The sequence below is a fragment of the Schistocerca nitens genome, chromosome 1, assembly GCF_023898315.1.
Source record: "Schistocerca nitens isolate TAMUIC-IGC-003100 chromosome 1, iqSchNite1.1, whole genome shotgun sequence".
NCBI lineage: Eukaryota > Metazoa > Arthropoda > Insecta > Orthoptera > Acrididae > Schistocerca > Schistocerca nitens.
This window is the reverse complement of record NC_064614.1, coordinates 703,764,789-703,780,620: the sequence shown is the minus strand read 5'-3', so window position 1 is coordinate 703,780,620 and position 15,832 is coordinate 703,764,789. Positions and strand designations below refer to the sequence as shown.

The window sequence follows — 15,832 nt, the reverse complement described above, 5'->3', positions numbered from 1 at the left end:
TCAGCGTCAGTTGATGCTAAGATGCCGACCGCTCAACAGAAAGCTTTTTGTGTTATTGAGTACGGCAGAAGTGAATCGACGACAGTTGTTCAGCGTGCATTTCGAACGAAGTATGGTGTTAAACCTCCTGATAGGTGGTGTATTAAACGTTGGTATAAACAGTTTACAGAGAATGGGTGTTTGTGCAAAGGGAAAAGTTCTGGACGGCCGAAAATGAGTGATGAAAATGTAGCACGCATCCAGCAAGCATTTGTTCGCAGCCCAGGAAAATCGACTCGCAGAGCTAGCAGAGAGCTGCAAATTCCACAATCAACTGTATGGAGAGTCCTACGAAAAAGGTTAGTTATGAAACCTTATCGTCTGAAATTGGTTCAAGCACTGTCTGCAGCTGATAAGATTAAAAGAATCGATTTCTGTGATTTTATCCTTGCTCAAATGGAAACAGATGAATCTTTCGTTTCAAAGATTGTGTTTAGTGATGAAGCAACTTTCCACACTAACGGGAAAGTCAACCATCACAATGTCTGTATATGGGGCACTGAGAATCCGCGGGAAACAACTCAGTATGAACGTGACTCGCCTAAGGTGAACGTTTTCTGTGCCATTTCAGCCAATAAAGTTTTTGGTCCCTTTTTCTTTGAAGGTGCTACTGTAACTGGACTACAGTATCTGGAGATGTTAGAGAATTGGCTGTTCCCTCAGCTTGAACAAGAAGCACAACAATTCATATTTCAGCAGGATGGAGCGCCACCACATTGGCACTTATCTGTCCGTAACGACCTGAACGTCAACTACCCGAGGCGATGGATCGGCCGCCAGGCAGCCCGTGACAGAGCACTTCGTCACTGGCCTCCAAGAAGCCCTGATCTTACCCCCTGTGATTTTTTCTTATGGGGGTATGTTAAGGATATGGTGTTTCGGCCACCTCTCCCAGCCACCATTGATGATTTGAAAGGAGAAATAACAGCAGCTATCCAAACTGTTACGCCTGATATGCTACAGAGAGTGTGGAACGAGTTGGAGTATCGGGTTGATAGTGCTCGTGTGTCTGGAGGGGGCCATATTGAACATCTCTGAACTTGTTTTTGAGTGAAAAAAAAAAACCTTTTTAAATACTCTTTGTAATGATGTATAACAGAAGGTTATATTATGTTTCTTTCATTAAATACAGATTTTTAAAGTTGTGGTATTCTTTTTGAATCACCCTGTACTTTCAAACAATTATTAGTTTTGTAAAAACATTACATTCATTTCATGAGGCTGGTATTTCACTCCACAATACTTGAAATATTTCATGCCTATTATTCAGAAATAAACTACATCCTGTATGTAAAAGTAAGAAATGACAATGAGTCATTAGAGACAGAGCATACATTCGAATAAGGATGGATGGGAAAGGAAAATGCTATAACATCTGAGAGGAACCATTCTGACATTTTCCTTAGGCAATTTGGGAAATCACAGAAAACGTAAATCAAGATGTATACCGACATCTCTTATCAGCCATTCCAATACATTGCTTTAACTGCTCAGTTATATCAACTCCTCCTCAAATTCGTGATTTTACAGGGTGTGGTAGATAAGTAATGAGACTCAGTCTAGAAAAACAAATTTATTGATCCAATTTGTACAAAACGTTAATATTCTTCAAAGTACTCGCCTTGGGCGTCGACACAACGTTGCCAGCGCGTTTTCCAAGCTTCATAGGCCCCACTGTAGTCCGTTTGAGTTATCCCAGTTAGTGCCTTCGTGACAGCACGTTGGATGTTCGGAATATCGTCGAAACGATGACCCTTCAGGCATCTTTTGACCTTCGGAAATAGGAAGAAATCAGGAGGACTCAAGTCAGGGCTGTATGGTGGCTGTGGCAAAACTTCAACTCCAATTCGGGTCAAGTAGGAGGTCACGAGGAATGCTGTGTGCGCCGGAGTGTTGTCGTGGTGGAGACGCCAGCGTTGAGCAAGGTCCTGTCGCTTCCGTTTGACGGCTCTGTGCAATTGCTGAAGGACTTCTTTGTAGAATTCGGCATTGACACTCTTCCCCTGAGGGACAAACTCTTTGTGAATTAACCCCCGCTTGTCAAAAAACACAATCAGCATTGTCTTGATGTGGGACTTTGACATTCTTGCTTTCTTCGGCCGCGGGGATGCCGGTGTGTGCCACTCCGAGCTCTGGGCTTTCGTCTCCGGGTCGTACTGGAATGTCCACGACTCGTCGCCTGTTACTACGTTGTCTAAAAAGTGCGGATTATTTTCCAAATCATTCAACATCTCACGGCAAACGTCCACTCTTTGTTGCTTTTGTTCAGCGGTGAGCACTCGGGGAACCAATTTTGCGCAAACTTTCCTCTTCATCAAATCTTGCATAACAATTTGGTGAACTGTAAATTTATTCACGGAGACCTCATCGGCGATCATTTTGAGACTTAAACGACGGTCGGAGTCCAGGAGTTCTTTCACTTTGGCCACCGTTTCATCCACACGACTCGTTGAAGGGCCCACCGTTTCATCCACACGACTCGTTGAAGGGCGTCCAGATCGTTCCATGTCTTCGACGGATTCCCTCCCGTTTTTAAATTCATTAAACCACCGGAACACTTGAGCTCTTGATAGGGAGTCTTCTTTGTAGGCCTCCGTAATCATAGCAAAAGTTTCCGAAGCAGTTTTGCCCAAGCGAAAGCAAAATTTGATTGCATACCGCTGTTCTATCGAGCGATCCATCTTCAGCGTTTTCACAAGTGTCACGGGCACACAAACAACGTAATACGCGAAGCTCGACCCTCACTGCACCAGAGCTCCGACGCGACTGCGAACCGGTTCTATTGTTAGCTCAGATCCCCCACCACGTGACTTACAGGTGAAGACCGCCCTGCGAGCGACTGGGGCGCCGCGCAGCGGCCAGTCTCATTACTTATCTACCACACCCTGTATGTTGTTCAATGCTGCATGGTATGCAGCAGAAAATGTTTTTCCTTCATGTAACTTCATACGAAGTAATCAGGGGCAGCTGAGGTAACAAGAAAGAGGTACACACGTTATCCCTTAACTAAGGAATCTATTGTGCATCATTGCAAAAATATGCCTCAGGTGTTCATCATTTAAGAATGGTATGTGGCACTCTCTTTGTAAAATTACAAATTTTACAAATCAATCCCCATGCACTGGGAAGATAAAATCGTGCAATATTAACTTGTATCACTTTGCACTGTTTATGGTCAAAGAAGAAACATGAATATTGAAGTATAGGGTAGAGAAGCCAAGCTAACAATAATCAAATAGATTTCTATTGACAAATAATTACCAAGCTATGTGTTGAGATATGTTTCTGGAGTGATGTATGAAAATAATAACAGGAAAATACTTACAAGCCAGAGCATCTTCAATCTGTGTGACATTTGCAAAATGAGCTGTGTTTGGAATTCCAAGACATCTCATACCGTGTGCATGGCGCCATTCCTGTAAACAAATAATAAGGTCACCATGTATTTTGTTAAACAAGAATATTTTTTTATTTTTATAAACAAAATATTTACTTACGGCGAAGTGTCTCTGGAATGCTTTGGGCCCCTTGTAGGTAAAATTGCCACATATTTCACAATTATAACTGATGTTCAATCCATGAAGCTTGTACAGCCAATAAGGAATGGGCTGAAATTAAATTATACAACACTTTAAAACTGTAGTATACTTGACACATAATGCTAACAAAAGTTCAAATGGATAACTTTCTGTAATACAAGTCTACAGCCTCTACACATTCTTCAAATGACATATTTTCTGCTTTTGGCTGTAAAAGATTTGATGTCATATTATGACACAGAATAGGTTAGAAATAATAAATGTTCTTGCAGGGCTGTGTCACTTGTTATACGCCAATAATGTTACGAAAAGGACACATTGCTACTTACTGTAAGGATGACATACTGAGTTGCAGGCAGACACCACAAAAAGAATATTACACATTGAGATTTTGGCCAAAGCCTTCTTCACAAATGAGAACACACACATTCACACAATTAAGTGTGCCTGTCTGCAACTTAATGTGTCATCTTTATGGTGAGTAGCATTTTCATACTACTGTTGGTATTACAACCTGGACTTTCCATTCTTTATACACCAATCAACAAAAGTTTTGCATCACCCTTATTTTGAAATTCATGGCACAGGATGCTCGCTTTAATCCATCATGGGATATCATAAATGAGATCAAGCCAGCCAAGGTCCAAATTACCCTACTCTTCACAATGGCGATTCTGCACAGGTAGCACTGAGTACATGGTTATTTTCAAAATTAGCTCATTTCAGCTGACATCGTAGATGTTCAATTGGGATCATGTTTGGGCAGCAGGCAGGTCACTCCATTCTGATGATGCTGGAGTATGCTGAAAGAACTTTTCACAAGAACAGTGTGACAAGCAAGTGAGTTACAGTCCATCAAGATAGAATTGCGACTAAAATGTTGGTAGTAAAGTCTCGTTATTGGTTGCAGAATATCATCCTTGTATTGTAGAACAGTGAGACTGCCCTCAACAACCATGAGAGGTGTACCATGGCCCCATGTACTGCCATCCCAGAACATAACTCCACCATCACATTCTTGCACATGTGGGACACAGTTTTGGATGTGTCTGATACTACCGGGTTTCTCCAAACACATTGCCTGTGATTATCCAGATACAAACAGATCTGAGTTTCGTGCATAAGTAACACCAAACGCCAATCCTGAGGAGTTCATTCTGGTCAGAGTCCATGGTGGTGGTGTATATGACATGGTGCTCACCATGGTTGTCAGGAATGGAGATTTGATCTCATGCAACTATTTTCTGACATTTTGATGTGATAAATGACATCCCATAGCCTCTTCTAACATGGAATTCAGTTCTGGAACATTCAGCCCACCATCCCTTTGACACAAAAGTCGTAGATATTTATCATCATGTACACCTGTCGAACTTGTGCAGCCTGTGCAGCATACACGACCTATCAACTGGAACTGATACTTGACTATGATGCACACATCAAGCAATTTCCCTGGTTGACAAGCCTCATGTCTGAAACATGATGATGCAGATCTGATTGCTGGTCACAATTGGTATTTGTGGGACGATAGATATTCACTATTTTTCTGCAGGTGCCTCTAATGCATCATTACCAGTGCTTTACCTTAAACTCAAGTGCTGCTGTCCATCTGAGTGTGGCAATCTACCTGCAGGTAACACTCATGGTAACTGTATGGTTACAAATATCAAGGGTGACCCAATCGCTACAGGAACAGTCACAACAGCAACAGACCTGCATGACATGTCTGGATGGTGCAAAACTTTTGCTGGTGTGTGCATTATCTCTGTCCCAAGGTGACTGATTTCAACCTATATGAAAATAATACAAATTTACGTATAACATTACTCATGTCATTGATAACAGCTATTGAATATTACCATCAAGAACATTATTACTAACCTATTTCTAGGCCTTAACATGGCATGTAATCTTTGCATGATTCAAAGCAGAAATGATGTCATTCAATTTCAATGCATCTACACATGAGCAAAATACTTCTTTACTGTACAATAAATGGTTTGAAAGAGAACTAAATTGTACAGCTCTGTCACACAAAACAATTAATCAATTTTGAGTCTGATCGATACTCGTACATGCCAAAGTTATATTGTTATGTGTGTCATTATAACTATGCTGAGTCTACATGACTACCTATAACACTGATTTTAGCTGCACTGTTAGCTGAAATCTAGATCTGCAATAAGATACAGATGATAGTACAACCAATGCTGACCTCCTTTCTGTCCTACTTTACTTTCCTTCTTTGTGTCCAGAAAATTTCTTTTAAAGTTTTTCTGGCCATTATGGAGCCATGTCCAGTGTCTGTTTCTTGTCAAGTCATAGATTGTAAAGGTACATCCCGCGGGGTACTAGGGATGCTGTAGATGTTCCATGTCCTGGACTTCAACGCAGTCATAATTGTTGTCTGCTCCACCTCTGTGGCCCCATCTAATTACATTTCTTCTGACTGGTGGTACAACAGTTCTGATGTGATTCAGTGTTCTCCAAATCTTCTGGCTTGATGTATCGGCACTGGGCCTCCCTTGTGAGGCAAGGTAGTCCTTTAGAGACTCATTTAGCTCAGTACTAAGGAAATTCTTGAAGGATTTAAGTCTCCAGGTCCAACTAAAGCGCTGTCTAGGGGGTGGTGCTCATCAGAAGTCTGTCCAAATTTTTCTGTCCACTCACGTGTAATCATTCGGGATTCAGGATCTGAGAATCCAGCCATTTTACAAAGCTTCCGAAGCGGTGCGGGTTTCTTGCACCCTGTTGCTAACCTCCATGTGTCATTTAGATTTTATTGTCTTTTTTGGCATGTGCAGACCTGGACCATCTTTTTGTTTGCCTGTTTTGAGAAAAGGTGGAAAATGCTACTTTTGACTTTGAGGGGTTTGTTTTGAGGGAGTTGTCTTGGGTAATGGTCAGATATGTTGTCTAACAAGTTTTCCAGTTTCCCTTCTACTTCCTAAAGCTCTTTCTTTGTGCAGTAATATATTATTGGCATGCAAAAGATCAGTAGTATGGTCTGATGTTGGCTGATCATTTGTGTATAGATTAAATCAGGGCTGGCAATGGGATGCCAAACTTCATGCATGCAGCGTGTGTGAGCCACGGGTGTGCCAAGCCCAGTCTATCATTTGGGTTTGCTTGGTCCTTCTCGGAAGTACTTGGAACAGCACAACATTTACTTAGCGATGCGGTGTGGCATTGGCATTTTCCAGTCGGTAGAAGTCTCTTTAGTGCAGCAGAATTGTGATGTCAGCGCTGTTTAATCTTCACTATTTGTTTGTAGTATGAAGCACATTCACTGGTCCAGTGGCTGTTTGCACAAAGGAGCCAGTCTAATGATCTATCATTGGAATCCTTTAAAATGAATGGGAATGACAGAAGAGAGGAATGAGGATTCTCAATTCACATAAGTGACAGGTAGTGCATATCTGCTATGAAGTAACATCACAATACCATGCAAGAAGAATTTAAAGATTTAGTTGACAATGAAAGAGCAAAAAATTACAAATATCGACAGATGGGATTCATCCTTTTGTACATCGAAAAGCACTTTGTGCTAAATTTGTAGGTCTGGAGCACGTGAAAAAATTGATGGTACAAATAGTAAAATTTCTAAACCCACACACATTATTCGATTGTCACTTCTAACAGTTTTCAATGCAATTGAACAAAGAGTATGGAGAATTCTAATGTTACTGCAAAGTATGAAGGTTAATTCAAAGAGATGTCGGGAATGACTTTTCAATTTAAAACTCGCTACTGCTCAATTTATCTAGGAAAAGGAGAGCAAGAACATCTGGAATGAAGTGCAGACGTCACATTTTAAGTGAACTTGACTGCACACTTCCCACAGGAAGAATTGCAAACTTATTTCTGATTTGAAGGGGATGCACTTAAAATGAAAAAATGTTGTAGAAGGGACACATTCTGACAAAAACGGTCCAGTTCCCTAAGCTCACTCGTGCTGAACAAAATGCGAAGTTTGAAACATTAATTGTGGCCTGGAAAGAATTATAATGATAGTTTTATACAGATTTTGAGGACACTGTCAATCTTACATCTGTTTCTGAGACTGTTTGCCATTTCAGTTGAAAGTGCCCCTGTGCGGGTGTGGATGTAACTGATTGATTTGCAAGGTAATTCCAGTTACAACAAATCTTTTTACATTAAAACTGTCCAGGATGCCCTCATTGCTTTCCTCAGGTTTCCACATCTCCATAATGAGGTTACAAAAGTGCTACAATATTTCAATCAACATATTTGTGAGAAAAATACTTTTTTGGTTATGAAACTAAGTCAGTCATAAATATGTAGCAACTTGAGCACAAAATTCTTTGAAATATCCTGCATCTATCCATATGTCAGCAGTTTGTAACATATTATGTCTTCAGCATGCCAAAAATAATTAAATAATACTGTTAATTTGCTTTGTTTGTGACCTACATTGTTGAGAAATGTGAAATATGACGTGCATGTGGCATGTTGGCAGTTTTCCCTCGTCCCACTCCCTGTGCTCAGACAACGTGTCATGGCAGTCGGGGAAATGTGTAGCGAGGCTGAGTGCTTTGGCACTTGTCCCCGTGCATGGCCCATGGGCCAAAATCTTGGCTGGCCCTAAATTAAATAAAAGGGGGGTGGGGTGCCAAGACATTGCCACAGGTGAGACCGTACTTTTGTCGATGCCATTGACTTTTCCTACCCTCCAGAATTCTGTAACAGTGTCAATAATTTTTGTAGATGATGGTCCTTAAATGAGTTGTGCAGTTTTCCTTAGTATCCTATGGCTGATGATGTCATATGCAGTACTTAAGTCTACCAGAGTTATACCTGATATTTGTTTGTTTTCAAACCCATTCTCTGTGTGTTCTGAAAGGGACAGGATTTGACTGCTGCATAACATTCACGGTCTGAATCCCTGTTGGAGAATAAGCTTTCAGTCTGTGACAATAAGCAATTTAATATCGTACATTCATACAGCTTACACACATGGCGTAGGAATGCTACTGGGCAGTAGTTTTTTGGTTTACTTGAATCTTTCCAGTTTTCAATAATGCTACATTTTATTTCTTCAACATCTTTGAGATCTTGAACTTTTTAGGCAGTGGTTAAAGAGCTGTAAAATCCATTGTTTAACACTAGGGCCAAGGACCTGTTCGTTGTGTATATCATCAACTACAGCTGGTATCCTATTTTTCATTGAATTCAGCTCATGATTAGATTCTTTTACAGTAAATGACATTTTGAACTAGTTTGATTCTTTGCTATGGTAAGATAATTTTTATTTTCTGGTATTTATTGTTGGATTTTCCATTTCATAGGAATTGGTGGCCAATTTGACTGGGTATTGCTGCAGGGAGTTGTTTGACTATTGTACAGTTAAGTTTTCTAACTTCCAGGATACTTTGCTGTTCTGAGTCATATCCATTATTTTCAGGGTTTTGCTCCATTTGCTTTGTCTTGAATCACCAATCATTGCCACTAGTTTTTCTCCGCTTAGGACTACCTCTTTGCCAAAAGGATTCTGTTAGTAAAGTGCCAAAATCTTGAAATTACAAAGATTTCCAATAGTTAATTTGATATATCACAAACAAAGACAGCATTTTACTGGGCTATCATCAAATCTCCTATGCTTAATAAATGTGTAAACATTTACCAAAAATTATTTAACTGCAGCTTTCAGAAGACAGTTCAATTCCAGAAAAGGGATTAACGGCAGAAGACTGACTTGCTGAAATGTTTGAATGCCAATTAGAAATTACTCACCTTTCCATCCCATCCCAGTGGCAAATTCTTAGGATTGTATGGTACATCAGTATCATCCTCATCCTCAGATTCACTTGCACTTGCTTCTGCATCAGAATCATCACGTTCTCCTTCTGTGCGAGCTTGTTTGCGCTGAACATTTTCTTTTGTAGCATTTCGTTGTTCAGAAACTAACTCTGTGAACCTGAGGAGACAAAGAAATATTGGTAACCTTATTTAAGTAATGAAAGCATCCTGAGATGAGCACATTTTTAATAATAGCATTTACAATCAGAAACACTATAATTTGGTCCAGGGCCGCTCCTATATACATTTGGAGGTTTGCGCTACCCCCATGAAACATTTTGTTAAAATGTGTTTGCTTTTTGAGCCTTATATACAAGTGGGGAGCTAGTGCAGAACACAGCCGAGTCTGATGGAAATGTGCCAACAGTGACTTGGGGTTGCACTGTACTTGCAAATGTGGACCAAGGTGTCTCGGGAGGGGACAGGGTATGCAGAGTACTTAACAACATGTACCTACAAGCAATGTAAATATTTCCTGTGTGTTGTGTCTGCAACTGAATGAATTTTGAGGCTCGAGTGACACGTGAACACATTAAATAATGAATCTGGTAATTTCCTTGCTCTCTGAACCTTTTAGTTTACCCAACTTTGAAGAAAAATTAGAAATCAAGAGGCTAGTTAGAATTTCACAAACAAGTTAAAATGAAAAGTCGTCAATTCAGTAAAAAAAAGTCTACTGCAAATTGTATAGTAACAGTGATGGCTGTATGGTTGTGATTTCAAAAATTTTCCTTGTTTATTATTTGGATAAGAACTTTCATGTATATTATACACTTCCAAGACAAATCTTTCTTCAGTTCATTTCAATAAAATTTTGAATCTGGCTACTATAGGCGGTATAAATATATCTATCCATTTGAAAGAGGTACAGAAGGTCAGTGGCATTACACTAACAAAAAGACACCGATACTAGGTACATACTAAATCTAATTATTACATATCTGTTTTTGTGGTGCATTGGAACTTGCCCTCAGAGGGTACAATGAGACTGAAACATCTTCCAATTCTGGACTTTTTTGTGCCTTGATTAATTTTAGTGCACAATTGGACTTGGCATTAAAATTGCATTTAGAAAAATCAACAATTTTCAAAGGCACCTTAAAACCTTGTAGTATGAAGTCTTCCATTGTATGCTTCAAGACTGCCAAGAAGAAATTTGAAAAGAAATTCAGGGTGCAGAGTTTGTTTCTGTAACAGCTGACAAAACAAGTGATGCAGCCTTTGTTTTCTAGATAGTACTAATATCCAGGTACATCATTCATGGACGACTAACTGACAGAGTTTGGGACTTTACAACACTAGAAAATCATGATGCTCATTTCTGGCAACATACATAACACAACAGATAAATCTGTTGTGCACACAAACTAACAACAAAAATGTATGCTGGTGCAGCAGTCACAAGTAGCTTGTCATGCAGAATATGATTTCTTGTCAAAGAAAAGTTTTCCAATGCCTCATACGTTCAATGTTGTGCCCGCCAGTTGCATCTGTTTATGCTTCAAGCTGCTTCAATAAATAAAAATTTATGAATATTTTTCACTAAACTTAGGGACTTAGCAGATTCTTTTCAGCATCTCCACAAAGAATAGCAATTCTCAATGAAATACTACGCATACCTGCCAACTTTCAAAAACAGAAATCCAGAAGATCCCAAATCGCAAAAATTTAACACTTGCATGTGTGGCAAGGTGTTCAAACATAGCGAGGAAAGACTACACAGAAAGAGATTACAGATAATGTTAAAACATATAAAGTAGGCTACAGTTTAAGATAACCATTTTCGAACTCTGAATTAGGTACTTACACAAGTTACTTGCTGATGAGTGTTAATTTTTTGTCACCTAACATTGAGAACAGTTTACACACTACACAAAAATGAGCTTTTCTGCTCTTGATCTTGCAAGCCACAATATGAACGACAGTGTCAAAACTACTAAACTGAACATTTATTTACACTTATTTACAAAATTTTCTCAAGTTCACAGTACACCAACTATATTCCATCACAGGTTGCAGAGGAGAGATGAAGATGAGTAGCTTTCTTCAGAAATTCTGAAGAAAAACTATTCATGTAGCTTGGACCACTGATTCTTGTTTTCAAAACAGAAATGGATCACACAGTTTCATTTGACACAGAGGACCTAAACTGATTGTGATTCTTCTTCATCAAGCCGAACACCCGCTCACACTCAGCACTGCTGTGCAGTAAATTCAAAATAGAAAGCACTAGCATGGATAACCTATTGTACTTAGGAACACGAATGCTCATCAAGCGAGCCCATTTGGAATCATCTGTGAAGTTCTCACTCTCAACAGTAGCAGAGCCATCAACCTGCAAAATGAATCTATTTTCCTACTGCTATCCTTTATTTTTGTATTGGAGACGTGTTTAACAGATTTAATATGATTTATTAATTCAGTTCTTCCTCTGTAAGCAATGTTTATATCACACAAACACATGGAACAGAACACGAATGTTTTATCTTTCCATGATAGCATAATACACAGAAATTCAGCAGAATATGAATCCCTAAAAGACTGATGATATCACTTCTTAGTTGAACTCATCACGAAAACACTAAATCACACAATAATATTGTCGCTCGACTTTCCATCAAATTTCAAACACTCTCATCTCATAATAGCAGCTATTATCGAAAGTCAAAACTGAAATGCGATATCAATACAGTGGGCAGGAAAAATCTCGGGAGTTGAAAATCCGGAAAAAAATGATGTTCATCCGGAAAACTGGAAGACTACCCCAAAATCCAGAAGTCTTCTGGGAAAACCGGAAAACTTGGCAGGTATGATTATGAAAACAGCTGCCAAGTTCTGTGCTTATTCTTTTGCATTTTCAGTCAAAGAGTGTCAATAATGTTTTTGAATATAGGGAAGATATTATCAAGTGCTTGAATAATATAACCAATGGGGATATGTGATGAAAATACCATCCTGCAAGCCTGCGGCTTAGTAACTATTTTGAGGATGAAGGGTTCATTTTATGGCTCTCGTTTTTTCATAAAATTATGATCCACATGGATATTTTGTATAATCAGCTACAGAAAAGGATACTGACCCAACTTCTGCATATCAGTTGACAGCTTTTGAGCATGAAATTACAAACTTCAGTGAATGTGTAAATGAAAAATTCAACAGTATTGCATAAGTATCACAAAAGAGTGAGAACAGAAGATGGAGGAGTGAAATGTGATCTACTACGGGAGGCAAAAGACGTATGTGATGATGTAAGTTCCAGGGTGAAAGAAAGATTCAAGTTTAGAGGTCACTTAGCTGCAGCCTCTCTCTTTCTACAAAGAAATTCACCACTATATCTTCCAGCTTTCCAGAAACTTCTTTCAGAGCTGGTACTGAATGTTATTCTTTTTTTGGAAGCAAAGAAACTTTGAACAGAGCTCTCTTATTTATGGAAGAGAAGGATTCAAAAGTATGTGTGCAGCTCTGTGCTTGCTAGACTATAATATTTCTGATACACTGAATGAACTTGTGAAACTGTTGAAAGAATAATTATAATTACCATGATCACATCAGAAGAAGAACATTGTTTTTCATCGCTGAAATGCATCAAAACCTTCTTACAGAATACTATGGAGCAACAAAGACTAGAACTTGCTGATTTTCTCACCTTCGTTAATGTTTTTATTAGTAAGCAAAGTGCACTACCTTCTTTTCTGGTCACAATCCAACAATAAATGATTAAATGGAAATAAAAGAAACAACACCTACTATGTCAGGAGACTGTGTTTTGGTGGATAAATACTTCAAACAAGTTACTTTGTAAGCCAGGGCATAAATGGTATTTACAAAATAAGTTTGTCTCCACTACTGAACAGGCAGAATAATGAAACACTCATGTCCATCAAAATTCTTAATTATCAGTAAATTTATTACACTATATTTTTGGAGCAGTGCAGATAAGCTATAATTTTAATTGAAGAAACAAGTGACATCTGCTCCCCATGTATCTCCAAATGCTTCACTATTACATCACTAATGTCAACACAGTTACAATGATTAACATACAAAGTTGTACACGGAAAATGAAAAAGTGCCAAAAATGGCATACAGCAACAGACAAAGCAACCTAAACAGATAAAGTTTTGTTAGCTGGTGGTGATGACTGTTCAAGGAGTGGCAATTTTGTTTAGTGGTTGCTACCTGTCACTTAGGAACTGTAACATCTATTCCACATTATAAACCCAAATAAATCTCAAATTTTAGCTCTTAATCTCCCTTTCAATGTAGAACAAAGATTCTTCAAGTGTCTATTCGAGTTACATGTGATGATGAAAACAGGAAATGAGACACCACAACGAATATCAAAACCCTCTGAAAGATTAAAACTGTGCGCAGGACTGGGACTTTAACCTGGAACCTTTGCCTTACATGATCAAATTTTCTATGGAATGAGCTATCCAGGTATGAATCATGGTTCATCCCTACAGCTTTACTCCTATTAGTACCTCTTTCTTACTTTTCAAACTTCAAGTCCCTTTCCAGCATGCAGTTTTAATGAGCCCGGAAGTTTCACATCAGTGACTTTCTTAAGAAAAAACATTGTAAATAATAAAAAAATTAAGAAACACAGTGTAAATAATAAAAAACGACAAAACAATTAAGGAAAATAAAACTAGAAATATGTTTCTGCAGACAACATAACAATAAATTGTGTTTGTGATGGTTTTGGCAAACAAGGTTGAAATGCGATTAGCAATACTGTCCTCAGAAAAAAAAAAATCAGATGTGAAATACAATGCTCAATGTTATTTCAGAACACGTAAAACCTAAGTTTCCTCAATACTTCACCTAATTTACAATAATGACTGCCACTTCTCTTAGGTTTTAAGACAGCTATGATTTGTATATCTGCAGTATATTCTCCTTTTTGAGAAACTGTCACACTTTTCATTGAATTTGCAACTACGTTATACAGTATAGTTCCTGACATTTATTATTTTGTTATATATTGGAGATACCCAGGAAGTAAGCCAATTTCCAGGTAGAATGGGAAGGAAACAGAATAGTTTCTACACTGACTTGTGGAGTACATCACTGTGCTTAGAGCTGTGACAGCGAGAACGCTACATTATTTTTCATGTGACTATAGTAGTGTCGTAATGGAAAATTTCATCAAATGTGAAATCTACTTTGCAAAACAACTTTCAGTGGCATAAAATCCAGGAGCTGTTGACATTCATCATGAAATTTGCATTTTATATAGCCCGAATGTTATGATTGAAGTTGCTATGCATCAATAGTGTAATTTTTTTTGTATGTCCATCCTTTTGACTGGAACTCTTGGGGCCATGGCCATTCACTACTGTAAGAGAATAAAACGTCTACAGCCATCCTTATGATCTAATTTATTATGTAGCTACCAGTTTCAGCACTTCAATGCGCCATCTTCAGACCTTAGTCAATGCTGAAGCGGTTATCACAATCCGTATATATGCTGCATCAGTGGCCAACATAATTGGTTTACGCGGACTATCTGCAACTGTGATGCCAGCACTCCAACCATCAACTGCCAATTGACGGTTGGAGTGCTGACAGCAAACTTATAGATAGTCTGTGTAAACCAGTTATGTTGGCCACTGATGCAGCATACAAATGGATCATGACAACCCCTTCAGCATCAACAAAGGCCTGACGATGGAGCACTGAAGTGCCCAAACTGGTAGCTACATAATAAATAAGATCATAAGGACGGCTGTAGGGCTTTCATTTTCTTACAATAGTGTAATTTGTCTAAGAGCACGCTACATACATGGACAAGGAAAAAAAATCTCAGATTATTTCCCACATTTCCCAGTTGAAAATACAGTTTTTCCCAGATGAAAATACACTATACTCCAGATGTTTTTTTCCATACAAGAGGCAATGTACTTTCCTTCAGAGGTGTAAAACTTATCAATCCTTTTAATGCTACAAATTTTAAACAGCAGTGTAGAAAGTTACCTTGAAGCTTGTTCTTTTTTACAATGTGTTACCTTTATGCACCAAACACAAAAGTGCCAATAAAACTTTAAATCATGGTGTAAATGGCTGCTCTTCTGGGACTGAAATTTTTCTAAGTGGCTGGTTCTCAAAGTGCTAACTTTTGAATGATAGTCAAATGCTCAGTTATGTAAGAAATCAATCTCATGTTCTCACAATTAATTCATCTTGCATGAAAGAAAATTGACTTTGAAAATAATGCTTCTCAAACAACTGACAATATTTTCCCATGACCTGTTAGAAATGTAAAAAGTTGTGACATCACACTCATCGAAAGCAGTTTGTTGTTACAAAGTATTGCATAGTCCTCTTCCTAAAGCCCTCGACACATTTTGCTGTCGGCATATGCTTGTGTGTGCACTGTGTTTTTTTGCTGTAAATGGCGCATTTCCTTTGCAACTTAAATCTTATTTTGG

The 15,832-nt window shown here is 38.6% G+C and overlaps 1 protein-coding gene across 1 annotated transcript in view; it reads right to left on the bottom strand.

Moving 5' to 3' along the window:
• Positions 1–15,832, bottom strand: part of LOC126259641 (splicing factor 3A subunit 3) — an 84,377-nt gene that overhangs the window by 16,763 nt on the left and 51,782 nt on the right. The window contains exons 9-11 of the mRNA XM_049956575.1: positions 9,333–9,516; positions 3,537–3,647; positions 3,365–3,455 (exon numbers count right to left, since the gene is read on the bottom strand). Coding sequence (XP_049812532.1) covers positions 3,365–3,455; positions 3,537–3,647; positions 9,333–9,516 — 386 coding nt within the window. The remainder of the gene's footprint in view (positions 1–3,364; positions 3,456–3,536; positions 3,648–9,332; positions 9,517–15,832) is intronic.